The following is a 23,670-nucleotide window of genomic DNA, read 5'->3' on the forward strand; positions in this document are numbered from 1 at the left end:
AACTCCCGTCCTGCCCGGTTTGCATGTTCATGTGCTAGGTTACTCTCTGCCAGAATTTAAGGCGCCAGATAAGCAGCAAGAAAGAAGGCAGGGCAGTACCCATCAGTGGACATTACTGCTGGCCGGTCTGGGAACTGGTTCTTGAATGCACGTGTACCAAACGCTTCCAAATTCTCAGGGCAAGAGCAGAGGAACATGTAAATGTGCCATTTTTAATACTTCAGGGCAGGACAGGTCTGTAGCTGCTTGCAAAGGCGTTGTTTCAGGGCAGGACAAAGCAGGGCTCTTCCATGAGATCACCGTCTGCCTATTTCTGCCTGACAGCCCTGTGTGGGAGCGCTGTGGATCAGGGACCTGATGCAGGGAGCCACGAGCCAGAAACTGGAACACATGCACGCAGACAGCAACTTCTGGGGCACCTGCTTGAGCACCGGGTGTGCAGCTGAGGAGGGAGCAGTGGTAGTCATAGGTGCTGTGCCTTAACCCCTGCTCAGAGTAATCGTTTTTATTAGCTCAAGTTGGGCAGGAGGGTTCAGCACACCCTAGTGTAGGGGACAACAGTTGTGTCACTGAGGGAGAAGGTGTCCAAAGCCTATTCCTTTAGCTCACATCTTTTGTCCTCTTGATCCCCAGGCCAAGGGGATACCTCCTGGCAGAGTTTTTTCTGGTACTGTGCTTAATAGAGGTGGGAAGAAAGCATCTCATCTTAAAATTTGTAGAATTTGAGTAATTCTGCTGGAAATAAAGCAAGTCTTTCAAACTCAGGGAAATCATGGATTAAGGAATAGATCTGGTTGAAAACCTGAGCACTCCTGAAGTGATTACTTCTCAGGTGATATGTTTATTCCTATGTCCCAGAAGGTAACTTAGTTCAAATTCACAAGCTTGTTTTTAATTTTCTACTTGTAGAGCTGTTTTAAAGTGCCTTAGAGCTTTAACCTCAGACTTTGAGAGCAACACCAATAGTTACTGCCAGAAATTTTTCAGATGAGGAACTGCTTTATTTAAATTTAAAAATTAAAAATATTTTCTGGTCAATCGATAGCCATCTTTGTTTCGAGCATGAGGAAAAATGCTTTTTGATCCTTTATCTGCCTTAATTCAAAACTGATAGTCTGGAAAATCATCGGATAACCTTTAATAACCTTCTGCTATCTTTATTTCATGAGTTCATTAATGAGAACTCGCTGATTCAGACACCTTGCTTTGTCTTGGAAGCGATTTAATCTGTTTAATTCGTAATTTTTAAAAATATCCTATCTAATGGGTCCTTCTTGTCTGTCATCGTTTGACTGGCTGAAACAAAGACAAGTCCTGGCATGTGTTTCTCTGGGGTTAGCTTTCCAAGGGATGATTTCTCAATTCTGAAAATGCATCTTGAGCAAGCATTGGCAATTGCTTCTTATAAAGGACTAACTTGAGTCTTACAAAGCATTTAATCTGGGGGTGAGGGTCTTGTTTATTTTGAATCGATATTGTGGTGGAGGGAAGAAGAAAATGGGTTTGGAAGTAGTACACATGTAAAGATGCAAAGCTGGATTTGAAGTAGTGATTCTGAAGCTGCTGCCCTTTTCAGAGAGAAAGCTGTGAAAGATCTTCCTTTTCCATGTTTTACAGGAAACTGTTTATTGATTGACATACCAAGTATACAATGTGCTGACTTACTGGTAGGGTAAGCTGTTGTTAAGCTGAAGTGAAAGACAAAAGAATGCAATTCACCCTTAATAGCAAAAGCTGCAATATTCACATTTTTAAGCGTATTTTTATAGTTAGCAGATGGCCTCTTCATAAATGAACTGTATTTTCAGAGCTCTGGAAAAGGAATCTCTTTGGGCCTTGAAGGCACCATTTGGGGAATACCTCTCTGGGGAAACTTGTGTTTCAGCTGTAGCTGTTCATCTGCGCTCTCTGAGCTTCCACCAAAACCTTCCGCGAACTTCTGCCTGCTGTGATCTACGCCACGTGCTCCCTTGCCGCAGTGATGTCAAGGTGTTTTCCAGTACTGTGGTGGGGTTATTTTCACTTCCACCTCCTCCCAGCAAGGAGAGCTGTGTGCAGGGCAGTGGCCTTGTTTCAGAGGCAGGCTCGTGCTGTGCAGCAGTGGTGGTGGCTGAAACACCGCTCGCACCCTGCCTCTGCCCCTGGTGCAGAAGGAGCAGGGGCTCGCTGTGGCCCCAGGGCAGCGGGCTGACCTTCGGAAGGCTCACCCTTGTGCTCGAGTGCAGATGGGATGAATCGCACGGTGCTTTTCTCGTTTCTTGCTTCAGTGATGCTGCCGTAGCTGTGGCTCCGTGTTCCTCATGTGCGGAGTGAGGGCAGCAGGTCACAGTACGGTCGCTCAAGTTGCGTGCATCCTTATTTAAACGTGAGCATCGGGGCTTGTAAAACTTCCATCTCTAAACAGTGCCTGGTGTGACTGACAGCTTGCAGAGCTGCTTCTGCACACTTTGAACCTTTGTGTTCTCTGTGGCTGTCAGAGGACTTTAAATTGAACAACATCATGCTAATTTAGAAAGTTAATGAAAAGCAATGTTTTATGCTGCTTCTGATTATTGAGCTGTGAAGAATAATCCTCCTCTACCCATAGCTTAACTGGATATCTCTTACAGCAGAGCAGTTTGTTTATGACATGTTTTGAAGCACAAACGAGCAAATGCCCGTTCTCATTTGGAAATGCGACTCTTCTGTGCTGTTTGGCCTATGCCAGACTGGAAAGAAAGAAAGGAAGGGGAGATGCTCCCTTCTTCCTGCAGCTTCCTACTGCTCTGCTGTGCCTCCCAGAGCAAACAAACAGTGCGTGAGCTGCCTGGGCTGCTGTCACATGGTGAACAGATAATGGTTTTCATAGGCATGGCCAGCTGTAGGCTCCTTTCTCTTTTCCTCCCACAGATTTCAAGAGTGGGAGCACCCACTTGATTTTGAGCACCTTTAACGTATGGTGTCCTCTTGACTACTGCTTTCACCATGTTTTAGATCAAAACTGATGTTTTTCCCCCCATTATATCTGAGCTTTTCTTGTATGTTTGCAAGACAGAGCATGACCTTCTCTCTCTCCCACAGGTCCTGTGTCATTTGGTGCGCAGAACAAGTGTTGGTTTTAACATCTTCTCTATCCCTACCCCTCTCTTACTGCTATCCAGATATTGCAAAAAAATGATTGTTTTTTTTAATTTTCTTTCAGGCCACTATTTAATAGAGCAGTCAAGCTTATTAAGATAGATGTAAGAAAACGAGCAATAGTGTGGAAAAAGTATTTCAATATGGCCCTAGCCTGTTTTTCCCCATGCTGACAGTGCTTTGGAATAATCCATTGGTTCAGGTGCTCTTCTCGCTAGTGTTTTTCGTCCCTCCCACTTCTGTCTCTTCATGCTGGCAGAATTTGAAAGGTGACTCCCACTGTGTGCTAAGCTATCAATCTGTCTGCGTTACAGAGTACTGTTTGGAGGAAATGAGAAATACTTCCATGCTCTGTTTCACATCTAGCACATTGCTAATGGTGCTGCAACTCGAATGGAGAAGTGTCCTGTGCCTTGGGCACTACTTCCAGGGGGTTTCTGTAGCCCAGCTGCTGTCTGTTCCCCCAGATCCTGTCCTTTCCCTTCCCTGCTCAAGGTGAAACGCCTGAACACATCACTGTGGTGCTTCTGATAGATTTCAAATCTCTAGTCTTCATTCCAACAGTCTCCACAAAGCATCTTTTCTTCTTTCCCCATTCATTCAGAAGCAGCACAAAAACAGAGGGGTGTGTAAAACCAGATCCAGACAGTATGTTCTCTGAGCTTGTAAGAGCAGTACACCAAAGGCAGAGGGCTATCATTTGTAACAGCTGAAGTGCAGCATCCGTAGAAAGCAATCTGGGACCTCGTGATGGAAATGCACAAGAGCCCAGCAGGAACAGAGGTGCCAGTTGTTTGTTGTGTTCAGGGGGCAGGCCCAGGACTCGCAGGCAGCGGTACAGTCCCTGGGAGGCTGCGCAGCTACGAGCACCTCAGTTGCAGAAGCCCGTGTCTCCTGGAAGGAAGTTGTGTCACAGCATGTTGGTCATTGCTGCTTCCTTCTAAAGAACGAACTGCGTGCACTAAAGCTCACAGAGCATTTTAACTGCGCAGTTATGTGGGGACACGCAGTCATTTTCTGCCTAGCATCTGGTCTTTATCAACAAAACCAAGGAATGAAAGTTACATAAAACTGCACTTATAAAAAGTCTGTGCTGGGGATTTTTAGTTGATGTCCAAATTGCCATAAAGAAGCACGAGACCAGGAAGGTAGAATTAATTTTGTCATCTTCCTTGCTGCCACTTAAGCTCCGCTGTAGAATAGTAAAAGCAAAGAGAGATATTGCTATGACTTTTCTAATAATTTCTTATTCAGTTTGTAATGCCTCTGCATTCTTATACTCTGTGCCTGTTTTCTACTTTTTAAACAAGTTTTTGTATTTCCCTGCAAGACAGTGTTCTGCGATCTCTGTACAAACAAGTGCTCTGATCTGATCTAAACTCATCATTAGGAACTTAACTGTAAGCCTATGAATCATTAATGTACCCCAAGTGAATTGTGTATGTAAATAATTGCATGGTGTTAGAGAGAAAGAATGATGATTAAAATGAACTTATTAATTCTTATGCTCTAGACCAAAACCAGGCCCTTCGACTGTGTCTGGGCAGCACTGCTGTGGGGGCCCAGTATGGGGCTATCTCGGCTCTCAGCATCAACAATGACTGTTCGAGGCTCCTGTGTGGCTTTGCGAAAGGACAGGTAATTCCCCTGAGATGAGATGGTCCAGTGCCGTGTCCTTCCTCAGGCAGTTACTGCAGGGTATGGTAGGTGACAGTAGCTCCAAGCTGAGCACACTCAGTATGTAGCTGTTATTTATGCAGAGAAACACCATGCATGGCTTGGCCTGTCCAGAGCTCTTCTGGCTAACCAATTCCTGCAGGCAGTGAGCTGACCTGGATCATTTGGGGTAGGTTTCTGTGTAGGAAATGGAGAATACTCAGAAGATAGTATAGGATTTAATTAATCGTGGCAGATTGTGGCATAAATTTTCTGCTAAACAGAGATGTGCAATGGTCCACCAGGACAATCAGCTTAGTCTTTCTAGGTCACTTTTTAAGACCTGCACTTTGCAATTAAAGCTAGTTTTCTACTGTGGTGCTAACTTAAAATTATTCAAAGGTACATCTAGCCCCAAAGTTTTGTTGCTTCTGTTGTGTAACAGCAGCATGGCTTCTTGAATGCAAGGGAAAAGGGTTTGAATCTGCTGTTGTAGTTTGACGCCCATCTTTGAACCTGAAAAGAGAGAGCAATTCCTGAGCAAACATCATAGGACTAAAACAAAATAGATCAAAGTTAAGTTGGTAAAATTTAAGACCATGAGATACAAAGAAGGCTGCTTTTGTTTTTCTTTATAGTTCTACATCCCTGTGCGCCGTCAGGTTTCACTTTCATTCTAGAGAAAACATGCTCCAGTGCCTATGATAGGGCTAAATGACACTGTCCAAGACCATATGGGAATTCGGATTTGAACAGTAGCCAGTTTTAAATTATACTCAAAAACATTTTAAAGCAGCAGTTTTGAAAAAGTTGGCCTATAAAGCTTTGATGAATGATTTATGGAACCATATGATGTAGTATTTCCAATAAAAAAGTTTGATTCAAATTGTAATCTCAGCTCCTCTGGGCAAAATATTCTTCAATTATGCAGAAAGTAGTTTGGGGCTTCCTGCTTTTTAGTTGAGAAATTGCCTGGTTGTAATATCCAAGAGCAAGCCAAGAAATCCAGGCTGCGTGGTTCTCTCTGACCTGTTAGCTGAGCAAATGCAGGAGGAGAGGAGAGATGATGTTTGTGGCAGGTTCCCCTCTTCTGTGAGAGAGGAGTATTTTGAACCACTTTGAACAGTGTTGTGGTAGCAGACTTACCATAGAGTCTTTAATCTTGTTATCAGGCAGGTACCTGTGTGGTGAGTGAGTTTGGGCAGGTGGTGAGAGCTTGCCAAAAGGACACGGTTCAGAGTTGTGAAGTTGACAACTCAGAAGTTGTTAGTGAGCATATACGCATGTGGGGTAAACTGCTTGTAAAAACAGGGTGGGAGCAGGGTTCCAGATTACTTTTCTTTGATACGGAGGCATACTAACTGAGGATGGTAATGAGAATATAAAAACTTACTGATGTACAGACACACAAGGTGATGCAGAGAAGCTTATGCTGAGAACAATCTGTTTGCAGATCACAATGTGGGATCTGGCCAGCGGGAAGCTGCTACGATCAATAACAGATGCGCACCCCCCAGGAACAGCTATATTGCACATTAAGGTAACAAACATTGCATGTACTCCTCTTATACTACCTTTTTTAAAACAAACAAAAGTCAACCACACTCATGTTCAGTCAGGTATGTTGGCTTTCTTTGCGTAGTGCTTCTAGATTTACAGGTGAGAACAGCTACCTAGGAGGTATGTGGCTGTACTATCCAGAGGTGAGAAAAGTGAGCAGAAATTATTCTTAAAAGAGTGTTTTGAGAGCTGAAATCACAGTATTGGCTGTGAGCTGCAGTATAATGGACTGCTCTAGCTGTTTATGTAAGCAACTGTTGTCTCCTGTAACTCCAATCTCCAGTAACAAAAACCGTGAAGAATTGGTTGCTAAAATATATTTATCTGTATCATGCAGTGGTTTGAGCTGGAGACAGTTCAACCAACCTTAAACGTAAGCATATGAAATGTAGAAAATAGATTGTCAGCGCTTTTTCAAATCTTCCTCTTTGCCAAGTCCTCTGTTCTTCGTGGCTCCCTTTTGTAGCTCGTGACTTGATGGCAGCATTGAGGAGCACTCAGACATTGCTGTCCACTGCTGCTTGTACTGCCAGGTTCTGGGTTACAAAGTCCTCCAGAAGGGTGCCTCAACCGTGGCTGTGGCCCTTTCTTACCTCGATTATTTGGTTTCAGTGGTAGTTATGGATATTTCTGTCTGTTGGTGTGTTCGTGACTCACAGTACATTCATCAGTTCTGGCACCAACTTAGGGTTTCGAGGCTGTGAGCTGTTCCAGTGGTAGCACAGGTTTGGTATCCTGCAGTTCTGAGCTCCAATAGAAAGTAATGGGGCTTTGGTAACAAAATCCAGCAGGAACTTGCAGAAGGTATGAGGGCAAAACGTAAAACCTTGCATTTGTTACACACAAAAAAGCCACTAATTGTACTTCATATTGTACGTTAAATGTATTTCTGATAGATATAATGCATGTACTTTTGTATGCTGTTAATAATACTGTAGCACAGTTTTCTGTCAGTTTTTTTTTGTAATTTATTTCTTAGTGCTGCTTCTAATCCAATTATCTGCTCAGTTTACAGATGATCCAACACTTGCAATTTGCAATGATAGTGGAGGCTCCGTATTTGAATTGTCGTTTAAGTAAGTCAATAACTCTTCCTCGTAGAAAGCAGCAATACAAGCAACTAATGCTGGGTTACTTTACTCTTCTGTAAGATCCCAAGGAGTTCTTGTCTATACCTGAGTCCCAGTTTGGGACTACGTGTGGTGCTGTTCTAAAGGAATTCCTGGAGCTGTATAAAGGGCTTTTTAAAAACAGTATTTATGAAGGACTGTGCTTAAGATTTCATGAGATTGTTAGGCTTATCTCCTCTTGGACAGCTGGCCACCAGTCTCATTTTTCTTGTTTCCAGGAGGGTTATGGGAGTGAGAACGTGTGAATCGCGATGTCTCTTCAGTGGCTCAAAGGGGGAGGTTTGCTGTATTGAACCACTACACGCAAAAGTTGAGCTGAGGGACCATCCTATCACCCAGTACTCGCTATTGGCCATGGCCTCCCTAACAAAGGTAACCTGCTGCTTGCAAAAAGCTTTGTGTGAGTTGTGTGAGAAATCACCAAGGAATAAAATTCTGCTATATTTGCTATATACACAGATGTTTTACTTTGTCTTTATGTTTTTCTTGAAGATACTAGTTATTGGCCTGAAGCCATCTCTGAAAGTGTGGATGACTTTTCCCTATGGTCGTGTGAGTAATGAAGCCAAATGCTTTTTGAATTATGGCCACAAACTGTTCTTAGAGTGAAGGGGATGAGGTCAGGATCAGGTGTTGATATTACTACTTTATCGGCACTCATTAAACTCTGTGTTATGGAATTATAGTGCTCATCTGTTGGTCTGATGTGTGTAAATTGTAGGCAGAGAGAAGTGAAAAGGTTGCTTTCACCTGTACGTCTGTGAAGATGCTGACTCCAGTAGTGGGAAGGGAAGAGCTCAGGAGATGCTCAGCTTCTTGTTTTTGCTGCGAAAGCTCCCAGAGATGGGACAGGATTATGGCTACAATCACCTTGCACTGGGGACATTGTACATAAAAACAAACTCAGTCATACAGTAGAACCCCTAACTGCAGGGCAGAAACAGTGTGGGGTTAGACCACTGAACTGTCTTCTGAGCTCTTGATTATTTGCTTTCACTAGTCACTGGTACAGTTCCTTTTGGAAAAGCAGCTGTGGGGAGACAAGGAGTATGTTAGATTGGGAGAACTGAGGACAAGGCTGCTAGCAAGCTGCAGCTTGCACTAGTCCTTCTGTCCATGTGGGACTGGATCTGCACTAAATAGCTAGGACACAAATGTTCAGACTGGCCATCTACTTTGCCAAGAGATGTATGTTGCCTGTAAATCATGGGGTGGAGTGAAGACCATGAGCTACTGCTCAGCTGCCAGTAGACCAGGACATTGCTTTATGGCCTGTATGTATACCTGGCAAAGTTAGTGAGTAGCACCTGAGGAACATCATGTGTTCTGCCTTAAATATTGTTTGTGCTTTTTGTCTTGTAGATGGACCCTTCTAGTGTCCCTCTTCTGGCGTGGCATTTTGTGGCTGTACAGAACTCTGTGAACCCCATGCTTGCATTTTGTCGAGGCGATGTTGTTCATTTTCTTTTGGTAAGCCTCAATGTTTTATACTGCTTTTCAGATAGTTACTTGTTGCTTAGTTGACTGAGCCAGAGTGGAAGTCTAGTATCTGTGCATGCTGGGGATGTCTGCAGCTTGCAACTGGCTTGGGAGAACAAACTGGTTGGTCATTGTTCTTCAGCAAGCATGGTGCCCATCCCTGAGAATCTCCTGGGCTGAGTTTTGTGTATTGCAGAAGGAAGTGTTGATCTGGACCTCATTTCGCTTCCCCTGGAGCTGAAATAATGAGTATTGTTTTCAGGAGAGCATGTGAATTTGAGATAGTATTTTATTTTTTCTTTTAAAACATGGGCCTGGAAAACTTGAATAAACTACTAAGAGACAAAAACTTTCAAGTCCTGCTGGCATATGAATTGAGGCATGCCACTGGTAAAGTTATACATGCAGATTATTTTTGTTATTGAAGATGATTTCATGGCGGATTTCGACATGAGGGCAATTCTCAGGTTTCAGAAAATTAAGTACTTTGGCTTTGGACTGCTAGGTTTGGTTCCAAGCTCTGCTGCTATCCTGGACCTTGAGCTTTGCTCAAGCACCGGATGTGATGTATGGATTAAAACCTCTTCCTCCTCTGTCTTCTCTCATGGTAAACTTTTATTTTCTCTGTGGAGAAAGAAAAGGGTGTGGATTTACAATGATCCTGTCTTGCTGGTCATGTTTGTGCATGTAGTAGCACCAGCCTGTGCATAGATACCTAGTTCAGCTATGGCCAGTGGTGCTTCTCTGCTTATAGATCATTAAATGGCAGCCAAATCAGGTCCCTCTTGCTGCACTTCAAATTGCCAAAGTGTAAAACAAGCAAACAAAAACAAACCAAAACAACAACAAAAAACACCCTTGTTTTTCTTTGCACAATGCTTTTCTTCCTTAAATTACAGTGACTTAAAGCCTTGACTGGGAGTTGTCTTTGTAACAGCTCCCTTGAGTTCATTATTCTGGTTGGGGCTGAGCCCATTGGTCATCACTGAATGCAAATTAGTCCTTCGGTGCTCTCTGTACAAGTGCTGGAGTTTTGCACCCATTTTAGAAACTGAATTTCTTTGTACAGTACATGAAGAGGTGAGAGGTATAACCATTCCTTGAGCACATGTACTGCTGCTGGTTTATGGCATACATCTCCTGTATTGCAAACAAATGATTTAAAATTAATCCAGCAGAGGGCATTTATTTTTCTGCTCCCTACTCAGAGCCAGTCCTTTACTGTTTCCACACTTACCTGAAGGTTTTTGGAGGTGGGACGTTACTCTCCATTTCAGAACTGTGTGCACTGTTCCTGCGTGCTCAGCCTGCTTGTCCGAGGAGAGCTGCAGGCTCCTGGAGTTGGTGTGATGTACTCTGGGAATAGAGCGGTTGAGGTGAAGAATGTCTGAGTTTCTCAGCCTTGTCTGACTTCTCTTTCAGGTAAAGAGAGATGATACTGGTGCAATACATGTCACTAAGCAGAAGCAGCTCCATCTACACTATGACCTCATCAACTTCACTGTAAGTTTCAATGCTGTTTTTTTTTTTTCTTTTCACTAGTTCTCTTGTAAATGTGCCTCAGTAGCCCTTAGTTGTATGTAGCTGAAGTACTGACTGTATTTATCTGGATTTCAGTAACTGAAAATAGTCTTAAACTCGGGAGTCACTGGAAAACTAGCACATGGAAAATAGCAAGTAGTATTAAAAGGGTAAAAAAAAAAAAAAAAAGGAATACAAATAAAAATAGTAGCATGTAGGCAAAAATACTGCCCTTTCTGGGGAAGGGAGTAGCTTTGTTAAGAAAATACTTTCAAGAGCCAGAGAGAATCTGACAAGAAAGACTTCTATTCCTTTATAAAAGAATGCAAACTACTCTGTAGTTAGCTTAGTAAAATTGTAGTGTTTCTGCATATGTGTGCTTGCTAAAACACCATGATTGTTTTATTTCAACAACAAAGATGCTCAACTCTAAAACACATTTACAGAATACAGAACAAAACATGAGAGGTCAAAATACCAATGTGGGCATCCATACCAGCTACAATGTCATAGACGTTAAGTTTAGATCAGACATTAGAAAGCAATGTTTTACTGTGAGGGTGGTGAAGCACTGGAACAGGTCGCCCAGAGAAGTTGTAGGTGCCCCATCTCTGGAAGTGTTCGAGGCCAGGTTGCCTTGAAGCAATTTGGAATTTTAAATAAATATGTTAATGTTTAAAAAAATATAAAAGCAAAAAAAATAAGTCTTTTTATTTGCTGAGCTTTGATCATAAAAGTAGAGGTTGAAGAACCTGGATGACAGGCTTTGATTTAAACTTGGATGTACTATTTCTGTTTTTAATGCCTCTGGATGCTATATTTAACTCCTAAGGCATTTGAGAACAGGTGTTGTAGTAGTCATGCTTTTGAGACCTTTGGGTAGAAAGTGTGCTAGAGCATAAATATTGCACCTAGAGGACAAGCACTCTGGAGGATTGTCATTTGTCTACTGGTGTTTCTCTGCAAAAATGTCCTTGTAGTTTTTCTCAATGTTAAAGCTGATACTCTAGAAGTAGATGCCCCATCTTCACCTTTGCAGTTACGTGTGGGTGCTGTTGTGATCACGTATAACAGAGAAGTTATTGGTGGTTGTAGACATTCTGGTGTTGATACTGAGGGATATGTCCAGAGCCTGTTTAATTGGTCTCTAATTATCTGTGTGTTGCTGAAACATGCGATTTGTTGCCTTTTCAGTGGATAAACTCACGGACAGCAGTGCTTCTGGACAGCGTGGAGAAGCTGCATGTTATAGATCGTCAGACACAAGAGGAACTGGAGACCATAGAGATTCCAGAAGTTCAGCTGGTCTACAACAGCAGCCACTTCAAATCACTGGCTACAGGAGGCAATGTCAGCGAAGCACTGGTGGGTGCAAACGGTGCTTGTGGTAGCTCTTTGAGATATGCATTAAGTGGAGGAGCCTGGAGCTTTGGAAAGAAGGATTTTTGAAACCTGATATTACCATTTTCAAGCCAGAGTCACGTGGCTTGAAAAACTGTTTCTGAATTGTTTTTGCTCCTTCTACACATCTTCCCAAGGAAGGAGCCCCTGTAACTTTCTTGCTACCTGAGGATAGGCACAAAGCACTGCTGGTGGGTCCTTATGACTCCTTTGTGTTTTCTGGGCAGCCAGAGCTCAGCAGCACTTTAAGCTGCATACATGAGCAGGAGGGCATGATAGAAGAGCCTTTTTCTTTACTATTGCCCAGCAGTCTGTGTTATTCTTTCCCAGTCCTCATTATGATTTCTTAATGACAAAATTCAAGTATATATATATATATATGTATCTTGGGAAAATTTGCAAAAACAAAAAGCAGTTTGATTTGCATGATGTTCTTCTCTCTGTAGGCATTGGTTGGAGAAAAAGCTTGCTATCAGTCCATCAGCAGCTGTGGTGGTCAGATCTTTTACCTGGGAACTAAGGTAAATGCAGGGAATTTTTAATGGAAATGCAAGACATTTGCTGTTGATAGTAGCTCATCTTTTGGAGAAAGGCAATATGATTTTTTTTTATTTTTTTTTATTCTGTGGAGACACGATTCAAGGTTGGGCTCTTTTTGCACTTACATCATTGGCTTAAAGAAATGGGCAACAGTTTGGTCTTAGCCCAAGGTATGGGCTCAGTAAGGTGGTGTCACAGTTTCACAGTACCTTGGTTCGTGCTGTTTCAGGGTAGACTTAGCATGACTTTACTGACATCTCCTCTGTCCTAAGCTTCAATTTCTGTCTTAAATGTGCTAGTGAGTAAACAGAAGAAAATAAGAGGGTAGAGGAAACTCTGCATTGCATGGAACGGTAGAAGGATTATCCTCTTTGCTTTTCCTGCCCTACAGTACAGAAAAGGCAGAGAGAGGTGTGCTATAGGATGGCACGTTGAAGTAGAAAAGGAAGTGAGGCTGTGCAAAGGATGATTTCTGTTAAATATAAGCATGTGATTTATCTTGCCTTGCCAAGTTTGAAGGTTGCTTTACTTAGCTTGATTTCTTTGTACCAGCATGCTGTGGTGGGTCTGTGGGATACCACAGGCTGCATGAGCAACTGTAAGTAAATATTTTTTTAATTGAGTATTTTTTAAGTAATAAATATATTTTTTTCTTTTTTAGTCTGTTCATGTCATGACATTGAGGAGCTGGAGAGAGGTAGGTTGAGAGAAAAACTGTACAGCTTAGTAGGTTTTAATTGCTGAAATACAGCTTAAGAGGAGTGAGGGAGCTGCAGCATTTGGGAAGCATGATCTGAGCACAATGTTGAGTACCCCTACACACAGCCAGCACTGTAGGTACTCTGCTTTCCACAGTGGGATGCTATGGGACTGCTGTTCGCATAAACTTGCAGGCTGAATAGACACAGACCTTGTTCTCCCAAGTGAGGCATATAATGCCTTGTGATGTTTCAGCTTCTGCCACTTAGTGTGGCAGAGTTACTGCACTGAATGACTTTGCAGTGCAAGTGTTCTGTCAGCCAGATAAGGATACAGGAATGGAAAGAAATCTAATTCCCTTTATTTTGTTTCCAGCTATTGCAGAAGCTTCATCATGAAACTTATCAAAGGTTACCTAGAAAGTTCATTGGATTTTTAGATCCTTCTTTCTGTTGCTAGAAGCTGTGTTGGATCATTATTTCTCTGGCAGCTGAAATCCTATCTCTTTCCAAATTAAAGTTCGTAGTGATCTGTTTGTCTTTCTGTTGCTGTGCTGTTTTTTTCACTTGAGTTAAATAGCAGTTTTTGCCTCTCTGGGTCATCACTTCACAGTGTACTTAGTATATGCATGTTCTCCCTCAGACCTTGTTTTGCAAGGCTAAGCAAATATTTCATCACCCTCTTGTAAGACTACCTACCCATTTCTTTCTTTCTTTCATAATCACCATTCTCTGCACATCCTCTACGCTCAATTTCTCGAACATATGCAAATAAATTGCATATTACTCTGGGTAGGGTTTTGCCACTCCCATAGGCATCCGATTTTTCCCTGTCTGTTAGATATGTTACAACTTGTACGTCATTGGGTCTCACTTTGCTATTTGCTATTTGGCTACATCATGTCAGTGGCTTGTGGCACTCCTGAGATTCACCAGTTCCCAACAGCAAGGCTGATTACTGCTGTAAACTGCTTGTACCATTGGACTGCATTGTACTTCTATTACCTGGCTTTAGGGATCATCCTATCTTCTGTCTTTCTGGTCTGCTGTCCATATTATATGTTGAGAGCTGGTCATCAGCAAAGTTCATTAATAAATTCCGCTTGTGCTGAGTTAGTCTACCAAATCATAATGTGAGCGGGGGCTTTCAGGTCACCTCTTTCTACTTTCACAATTTCTGCTCTAAGCAGTGACCATCATTTTTTTGTTTTTTTTTTTTTTGCTTACCTGTGTTACACTTCATGTACTTGTCCACAATTATGAGTTCCTACATGTGACACTGTACCAGGACCTTTAACAAAATATGACCAGTTTGTCTCTATTGAACTTTTATGCAGTTGTTGCACTTAGTTATGATGATCACTCTCCTCTGCTAGTTTTCCCTCCTGCCATTCACTATCACCTCAGCTAGTGAAAAGTCTTGCTTTGAACCACGATTTTTATATACTAGAGTTTTTATGTATTAGATTTTAGTTCCTAAAATTCAAAAGTCAGTCGCAACATACATGTTGTGAACCAAGCTCATTACTATATGGTATCTGTTGTATTCCTCTTTGTTGTAGGGGAGTTACTGAAGTGCTGTCATCAAGTATGTGACATATTAGGGTGTGAAGCTGAGAGTTACTTCATGCCACAGTACAAAGTGCTGGTCTGAGATTCAGGCTCTCTTCTTTCAAACAGTACTTATTAAAATTTTGACTTAACATATCAAGAGTAGTGGTGCTTGACCATATGTATTAATGTTTCCTTAAAATAGAAAGTACTTGTCACCTACTTCAGTCCTTGTTGATTGTGAGCTCAGAAGAAAATAAAGGGAGTAGGATGTTCATCTTTATGTTGATAGCATGGCAGAGTTGTGTTGTGTTTAAGTGGTGAGGCAGGGATGGGGAGTGGAAAATTTTGATTCTTAGTGGTTGCAGATGCTTGCTGATGCTGTCCATCCATCCATCAAGCAGTTGACCTAAAATGTAGCTCTCAGGTTCTCAATGTACTGGCGCCTGACATTTCTTAGTCCCTTTCAACTGTGCAGCAGAAAACATACATGTGAGAGAATCTTTTTTGAGACATTGGCCTTTACTGCAGTGTATTGACAGCTTCTGAGGTTTCCTGACCCCTTGCTGCCAGCACTCATGACCCACTGCTGGAAAACAATGGTATCACATAGGAAGGGGCAGTCACCTTTTCTTTAATGCTAAGGTCCAGTATTACTTGTTATTTTAGAGAGTTGACCACCTTCTGAAACAAGAGCGTCTCACTGATGCCCTGGCTCTTGCTTGGTCCTTTTATGAAGGCAAAGCAAAGGCTGTAGTAGGTAAGTTTGGCTTGTTGTTGCTGTGGGTTTTTTTTAATCTGTTAAAAAAAACAGGCATGTACTGAAATCATTGTTCCAGGGGAAAAAAATAACAAGGGTAGGGAATTGAAATAAAGATGAGAAAGTAGAATGTGCTGCATTGGGTTTGGCAAAAACAGCACTCTTGATAACGGATTGATTTGGCATTTTTAGAGTCATACCTTTAGCAGCCACCTATTTTCAAATGAAAATCAGACCTGGTCTGTATTGTACCTCCTATCAGTTGTCACTTTGCCATGAAGGAGATGGATCCAAGTGTTGAATCCTAAAATATTTCTGAAGGTCAAGTGTAACCTGTAAGTAACTTTCAGTGATGCTGTCAAGTGGGTATTTTCATTGAGGTTTCCTCTGACTGTATAGCTGACTGAAAGTACTGCTGGGTTTTGGCACCAAATTTCCTATAAGGGACAATGTTTTGTGAGCACTTAGCTTGTTATGAGAAACATGTTAATTTTGCTGGAAACTGCTGCTTGTGTGGTCTGATTTGGACTGGCCACAGAGGATTTTCAGCAAGTAACTTTTGGTGGTTTTAACAAATGACTCTGCAGTTCTCAGGATAAGGTCCTTCTGCTGTGAAATTGCTAGTATATGAAGATTGTTTTTGGACAAAATGTAATTAAGCAGATAGTTTTTCAGTTTTCAAAATAATTACTGTCTTCTGAGATGGCTTTTCAGATTTTTTTGTCATTACAGTGCACTAAATTCAGTTTCTTCACATCAGTGCATCCTCCAGCAATTAGTCTGTTATACAGGCTTTGACAGCCTTCCATTAATTGTTCTTTTGACGTTAAACTTGGTTTCTTCTGTCAAACAGCACTCAGATCTGGTCTTGCCATTCCTGTGCTGGAGCAGTCTTTAATTTGAGAGAGTAAGACCTTAAGAAGAAGAATGGGCTAAAAGCAGATCACAAAATTGTGTGTCTAGATACTTGCATTTCTGTATCTCAAGGGTAGTGGTGTGGACATCTACACTGTGGGATTTACAGTCTCCTTTATGGTACCTTAGATGAGAAATGCTTTCCTCCCCACTCTCCCTCTCCCCTCATTCTTTCTAGGCTTGTCTGGGGACACGAGCAAGCGGAAAGCAGTCATTGCAGACAGGGTGAGTCACTGATCTCTTCCTAACTAGATTTTCATGTATGCTGATATGATGCTAGTTTTGTTCCTGGAAGGAGTGACTTCTGTCCTCCAGAAGTTAATCATATTAGCTCTAGAAAGTGTGTATGTGCCATTCCTACTATGATTGTGAGCAGGATTTTATAAGAGATGGGGAAATACCTTTTAGGTTAAGGTGGGAATAAATGCCACAGCATTAGCAAAGCAGAATGTGACACTATCATCCAGGCCTTGAGATGTCAAATCCAGTCTCTTGCCCACTCACAGTGGACAGAAACCCTTTTTGTAGGTAATTTCAGAGTTTTCTGATGTTTAGTTGTCAAGTATCCATGGGTATGTAACTTGCTCACTCTCAGGGTGGAAACTTTGATCATGTATATATGGAATAAACTTTGACAACTGAACAGAATCAGTTGAATAGGGTTGGGTTTCTGAGATGGATTTTTAAAATAAATGATTATTGCAATATTTACTCAGTCATACTTTATTCTTAATGCACGTTGTATTTGTAGGTAAATAAATTTTGCTATTTAAGATACTGTAAGTTAAGCTTTGGGTTAAAACATGGCCCAGATGAATCCTGTGCTTCAGGATGGGTTCATCTGCCTCAGAATGTGCTGGCAGACTGGTTGTCCAGTGCCTCAGTCAGCTGAAGTTAGTGTAGACTTTCAGTATCCCAGTGAGCTGCTTCTGTGCCATCTCATGCAGTCGTGTCTTGGCAGCTGTGCCCTGAGTACAGTTATTGCCTCTTTCCTCTCCTCCTTACTTCCCACAGTAGTTCATGCCCAAACCAGAACAGAGTTTTCAGTGCTTCCAACCCCAAGTCAGGCTATTAAATGTGCTACTAAGTAGGGCCTCTAGAGTAAGATGAGAGTGAATCTTCATGTTTATTTTAATGCAGATGGTTGAAATCCTTCTCCATTATGCTGATCGGATTTTGAAGAAATGTCCTGACCAAGGAAAAATCCAGGTTATGGAGCAACATTTTCAGGTACGGTGTTCCAGAGGACTCTTTTGTATAGATTTTCTGAAATTTTTGTTCAGACACAGCTTTGCTGTAAAAGTTACTTGTGTAACAGCCATGACCTGTTGATGAATGCTCATGTGTTGGGTGTGAAAGTGGCAAGTACGTAAGTGACTTTGTTCCCCTTTCCCAGCAAACTGTGGTTGGAAAAGCTGCAACTGTGCAAGCTACCAGCTGACTCAAAAACTTCATTGATTCTGTGCTGTATTGGCCGGGCTTCATTTTGTGCTGTGCAGGATGTACTGTTTGGCAGGATCTTTGATAGTTGCTACAGCTTTTCTACGTGTGTTTTTTTTTCCCTACAGGACGTGGTGCCTGTCATAGTTGATTACTGCCTCTTACTCCAGCGCACGTAAGTCCAAGTTTGCAAGTGTTTTCTCCCAGGGTAGGCCACTGACCCATGTAGCCCTGAGTGCTGTCTCCTATAATATCGCACGGTTTAGAGAAATCATATCACAGCACATCATCATCATGTCATATAACACATCTCAATTTAGAGGAATGCTTAAAGACTGATGCTGAAATCAGGGTATTCAGTACTCAAAAAAGAAAATCCTTCTTAATTTTTTATAGAGGAAGAAAAAAATGGTTCTAATTTTCCCCCACACCACCTCCTTAACAAAGAATCTGTCTGGATAGATTTTCCTGTCATTGTCATTTCTCCTCTAACAGTGACTTTTCTGCTGCAACATCCATAGCAGGTTTATTCTGTGTAGCTGCCTATGACTTAGGTCTGCATGGGAGTTGAACGGGGCATTCAGCTGCTGAGCTGAAGAAAAACAGAATAGAGTATAATTTGGAGCCCTCAGAAAGCAGAAGTAATAAGATGTTAATAAGATTATTTGATAACTAAACACTTCTTTCCTCCTAGGGATCTATTATTTAATCAGATATATGATAAGATGAGTGAGAATTCTGTAGCTAAAGGCATCTTTCTGGAGTGCTTGGAGCCATATATCTTGAGTGATAAGCTGATGGGAATCACAGCTCAAGTGATGAAAGACTTGCTGCTTCACTTCCAAGACAAGAACAGGCTGGAAAATATGGAAGCTTGCATCGTGCATATGGATATAACCAGCTTAGACATACAGCAGGTGAGCTACAGTAATGAGTGCTGTATGGAGTTCCTCTGAATAAATGACAATATCCCCTAGTTGCAGAGGCACACTTCTTATGCTTTTAAGCACAAGGTAGCATGTGGAAACGAGGTGTCACCTTTTAATGGAAAACTTCTGTAGTCCAAACCACTGGTGTCTTTTGGTCACTAACTTGTAATAGACCATAGCTCTGTCTCTCTTCAGGTTGTACTTCTGTGCTGGGAAAACCGTCTCTACGATGCCATGATTTACGTCTACAACAGTGGGATGAATGACTTCATTAGCCCCATGGAGGTAGGAAAGAAGTTCAGTGCTGGGAGTTTTGTGTGCTGACCACGCACTGTTTGTGACAACCAGCATTTCAAACTAATACATCATCTTCTCATTCAGTGTACAGATGTTCTTGTTCTTTTTCATTCTGAGGGTGAAATCATATATGACTTACAGTTTATCCAACTAGATGCAGTAGAGAAGTAATTTGTAGTTACTGTACTTTAGAGCACAAATTTCCCTTTGGCATTGTAGATGAGGTAGGAATGCTCTGCAAAGTTAGAATGGGAAACTCAGTTGTGTTAATTAAAAAAAACAAACAACAAAAACTGCAGAAGAGAATAACATGATGAATTACAGAGATTGCATTGCAAAACTGTCTTTTAACATGTTTCCAACAGTGAGCCTGGGCAATGTGGCACAATATTCTTAGAAACAACTTTCTGCACAATGGGATTAGTGGGAGCGTAGGTGTGAGAGGTTCTTTGAACACCTCATGCTTTTTTCTTTCATACTGTTCTGCTGACACAGTAGTGTATTAATGCATGGTAAAGAATAATGGAAACAAAGGGTGAATTTATCTGTGTACAGAATTCAGAAAAAAGGCAAAGACTGCTTCTACCATGGAGCTAGGCTTTGTTCTTAGCACTTGTGTGAGGTCAATCAACGGTAAAAACAGGACTGTGTAATGCTGTAACTGTTGATACTGCTGATCACGAAGATGTGCCTGATGCACCAATTGCTCTTGGAGCCTCTAGATATAATGTGAAGATGCTTCACTGTGGAAGCACTGTTGCTGTTTTCTCAATAGTGCTAAAATCAAGAGCCTTTTGCATCTGAGTGTGAAAATCTTAAATTGCCCAATTCATAGCAGTTATAATCTCATTAAATTTTCTCAGGAACAAGACTCTTTGGGTGTTCATGATTTTAAAAAGGACTTTTAGAAACCTAGTGCTAGCTGTACAAGTACAAATAACTTTTTTTTTTTTTTTTTTTTTTTTTTTGTTTCCAGGGCTAAGTATTTACACTAGTCCTTGCTCTGTGTTGCCAGACTAAAGGCTCTCTGATGAACCTGCTAGGTAGCCTGAAAGTGGCAGAAGTCTCAGGAGCAGGAAACGGGGCTAGTCAATTATGCTCTGAATGTTACTTCTGGGACTACTGAACATTGTTTTTTTCTTTTTTTTTTAAGGGTGGCCTGTCTTTATGGTCAGATCTGATGGTCTGAAAGCTGTTTTTTTTTGTTGTTGTTTTTTTTTTTTTTTTTTTTTTTTTTTTTTTTGTCGTAACATTAGCCAGAATAAACATCTTTTGACACATCTGGTGTCCTCTTTTCCTGTTAATTGTAAGACATCATGAGAAAGCAGAGCTGCTCTGGGGAAGATGCTCTAGTGATCTCTGCTTTAAAACAAAGCAGAATCTTTGATTTGAGCTTTTACAACTGCATGAGCACTGCTCTCTTTCTTGTTACAGAAACTGTTCAAAGTCATTGCTCCTCCGCTGAATGCTGGGAAGTCTCTCACAGGTACAGAATTATTGCCCTTTATGAGTGTCTAGTTCTGGTGTTCCAAACATCTCCGGTCACTTACAACAGAGAGATTGCGAAAGGGAAATGTGTATGTACTGTCAGGATCTTGGAGAACAGAAAAGTGCTCAAGTACTATGTGGCATTTGTAAAACTGTTCTACGTACTGTGTGTAAAACTGTGTGTGTTAGATGAGATATTTTGCTAACTTTTGTTGGGAAAAACAATTGCATCTCTGTATGTTGCCTTGTGAAGAAAAGGTGACAAATGATTTTTGTTTTGTAGATGAACAGGTGGTAATGGGCAACAAGCTGCTTGTATATATAAGGTAAGGTTGTTTAAGGATATGGGTGGTGTTGCCTAGTGGAACCAGATTTTAACTCATTATATTTGCAAAATGTTATGCTGTATTTCAAGGTCTGAGGTATTTTGTAAAATAGCAATGGCTACTTTATACGGCTGACTTAGTTACAAAGGCTTGTTGCACATCATAGAATATCCCTAGCTGGAAGGGACCTGCAGGGATCACTGAGCCCAACTCCTGGCTCCACACAGGACCACCCAAAAGTCAAGTCATATTTCCGAGAGCGTTGTCCAAACACTTCTTGAATGTTGACAAGCTTGGTGCCTTGACCACATCTCTGGGGAGCCTGTTCCAGTGCCCAACCACCCTCTTGGTGAAGAACCTTTTCCTAATATCCAGTCTGAACTTCCCCTGATGCAGCTTCATGCTGTCTGTTCCCTCGGGTCCTATCCTGTTGAATAGACGGGTGGGATGAAATCGGATGCTTAGAGCTCAGGTTACTGCAGATGTGCCAAGACAATTCCTTTGTCTTTAGAGTTCGGTTTCTCCATTGTCCTGTGTGCAGCACTGCTCCTCAAACAAGAAGTCAGTAGCCTGAAAAGCTCTATTGTAGCCTTTTGGGATAGCTCTTTTCTGTTGCTGCTTTCTGTATTGCCTTTAATTTGCAGGAGGTCGTTCTGAGATTGCACAATAGTGATTAATGAGTGAGTTCCTCTTTCTGGAATCTATTCAAGATCATAAACTTTTGCTTCTGTGTTGCTTCTGCTTCCTAAACTGCAGATTAAAAGACTTTTTTTTTTGTGAGAAATCCTGAGATTTCCTTGTTATTATTCCTGCAGTGCAATGGCAGACTTCAGATGCAAATTTTTGCAGCACATAGGCTTATTGTGTATTAATAGCAGTGCTCTTTGCTGTGCTTGGTCTCATGGCTTACAAAATAAATTTATTTGGTTTGTTTTAAGAGCATCTTGAAAACTAGCTCTGAAAATTAACTGTTTTCCTCAATCTATTTAATGTCAGTGGATATTAAGAGAAAAAAAAACGCCTTTCCCCTCTTTCAATAGTTGCTGCTTGGCAGGCCGTGCGTATCCACTGGGTGATATTCCTGAAGATCTGGTACCTCTGGTTAAAAACCAGGTAAGCAACCTTTTGGAAGGACACTTTTCCATATGAGGTTTTTAGAAAAGAAACCATTGTCTTATTTCATGAGCTTCTGTTTGAAAACTGTTATCAGTCTGATAGCTGATAATGGTTTCATCGTAGATGGAGAGTTTCTACTTAAAATCACAGTGAATTTATGCAAAAGTATGACTAGATATGCAGGTCACGTGTTGTGAAAATTGGCATGGTGACTGCCAAGTAAATCTCTTTTCCTCATTTCCATCAGAGCCTTCAAGCTTGGCTATTTCTTTCTCTTTAAGCTGTGTCAGATGCTTGGCCTAAGGCAAAGCTTAACTCCTCTGGGGAGACATCTCCAAGAATTTCTTAAAATGGAAGATGCTTCTGATCATCATTTTGTACTCATAAAAATATTTCCTGAATTTCTGGTCAGTTTTACCAGTAAAAGAATTTTATTTTTGCTCCATAGTGTTTTACTCGAATATCAAGGTTTTGAGAAGAGGCAGTGGTTTCTTTTTTGCATTTTCTATTTGCAGTACAGTGGATCAGGTAGATATTTTTGTTGCTAATCCAGAGCTTGTAGCTGTATGTGTGTGGTAGCTCTGGGTTGTTGCAAACCCTTTCCTTACAGGGTCTGCAAGCCAGTCTGCTCCTCTATGCTGGACCAAGCACTGTTGCCCTCTCCCATGGTCCTTACCAGGTTGTCTCCTGCATGTGTGCTGGAGCTGGCACAGCACCAGACTGTGGCTCAAGGTCTGAGGACTAAAGGTATACCCAGCAGCAGCAGCAGTGCTGGAGAGGAGCCATCAATGTCTCCTTGCTACAATTTCTGATAGTGTTCATGAGAGTCTGGCTTAAGCAACACCTTTCTGTCTTGATTCTTGAATCCAGCATTCTAGCTACAGTCTGGTTTTCTTTGTTTTCTGAACAGTTTCTAGATGGCAGGTGCGCATCAGGTTCAAGGAAACCAGGTTACACTAGGGAGGCTGTGCGTTGGAAAGTCAAGCTGCTTAACCCCTCCTGGCTTCACTGCCATTGTGCTAACAGGAAAATTAACTCCAAATAGGAGTAAATGAGAGAACATGACATTTGCTGAAGGTGCTGTTTTTTCTCCTCAGAATGTGGGGGCAGATTGGCTGGCTCTTCCCAAGGGAACTGCTGACAAGGAGAGGAGCTGTGCCTTGGATAAGGAAGCACAGCTTGTGGGGAGAGGTGGCAGGATGGGGAGGGGTTTAATCTAATGTCAGACCCTTTGGTCTCCAAGTATAATCCTTAATTTTTGCACAGTGATTGACCTCAAGTTGGTTGATGAGCCTAAGAAAGGGAATTTTTTCTCTACTAACAAGCGTCAGGAAACATTGTTCAGTAACAAACACTGATGGGCTCCTAAGGTGTTTTAGAGCTTAAGTGCAAAGCAGGTAATGCTGCTGCTTTCCCATGTGCTTGCAGTATCAGTTATCTGAAATCCATAGGAAATGTCTGATTTTTTTTCCCTGCAGGTCTTTGAATTTCTCATCCGGCTACATTCAACTGAGGGATCTGTGGATGAAGAGGTCTACCCTCACATTCGTACCTTGCTGCACTTCGACACTCGGGAATTCCTTAATGTTCTTGCTCTGGTAAGAGACCACTGATGTCTTCCAAGAAGAAATTTCAAAACCAGTTCTTCCATCATCTTTGTTGTGGTTGCATGATCTGCAAGATTCTATTAAAAAGTTTGAGCTTAGGTAAACCAGCATTTACTGGCTTGATACAGGAACAGTTTTG

The 23,670-nt window shown here is 41.6% G+C and overlaps 1 protein-coding gene across 1 annotated transcript in view; it reads left to right on the plus strand.

The window, feature by feature from the left end:
- Positions 1-23,670, plus strand: part of VPS8 (VPS8 subunit of CORVET complex) — a 76,162-nt gene that overhangs the window by 8,948 nt on the left and 43,544 nt on the right. Inside the window, exons 7-26 of the mRNA XM_084291964.1 lie at positions 4,631-4,755; positions 6,227-6,313; positions 7,342-7,409; positions 7,682-7,835; positions 7,956-8,015; positions 8,826-8,933; positions 10,365-10,445; positions 11,658-11,828; positions 12,311-12,385; positions 13,066-13,101; positions 15,323-15,413; positions 16,507-16,553; positions 17,469-17,558; positions 17,897-17,943; positions 18,463-18,685; positions 18,893-18,982; positions 20,429-20,480; positions 20,766-20,808; positions 21,849-21,921; positions 23,403-23,522. Of these exons, the coding sequence (XP_084148090.1) occupies positions 4,631-4,755; positions 6,227-6,313; positions 7,342-7,409; positions 7,682-7,835; positions 7,956-8,015; positions 8,826-8,933; positions 10,365-10,445; positions 11,658-11,828; positions 12,311-12,385; positions 13,066-13,101; positions 15,323-15,413; positions 16,507-16,553; positions 17,469-17,558; positions 17,897-17,943; positions 18,463-18,685; positions 18,893-18,982; positions 20,429-20,480; positions 20,766-20,808; positions 21,849-21,921; positions 23,403-23,522 (1,841 nt within the window). The remainder of the gene's footprint in view (positions 1-4,630; positions 4,756-6,226; positions 6,314-7,341; positions 7,410-7,681; positions 7,836-7,955; positions 8,016-8,825; positions 8,934-10,364; positions 10,446-11,657; positions 11,829-12,310; positions 12,386-13,065; positions 13,102-15,322; positions 15,414-16,506; positions 16,554-17,468; positions 17,559-17,896; positions 17,944-18,462; positions 18,686-18,892; positions 18,983-20,428; positions 20,481-20,765; positions 20,809-21,848; positions 21,922-23,402; positions 23,523-23,670) is intronic.

This window comes from Netta rufina (genome assembly GCF_964035555.1).
Source record: "Netta rufina genome assembly, chromosome: 9".
In the NCBI taxonomy this organism is placed as follows: Eukaryota; Metazoa; Chordata; class Aves; order Anseriformes; family Anatidae; genus Netta; species Netta rufina.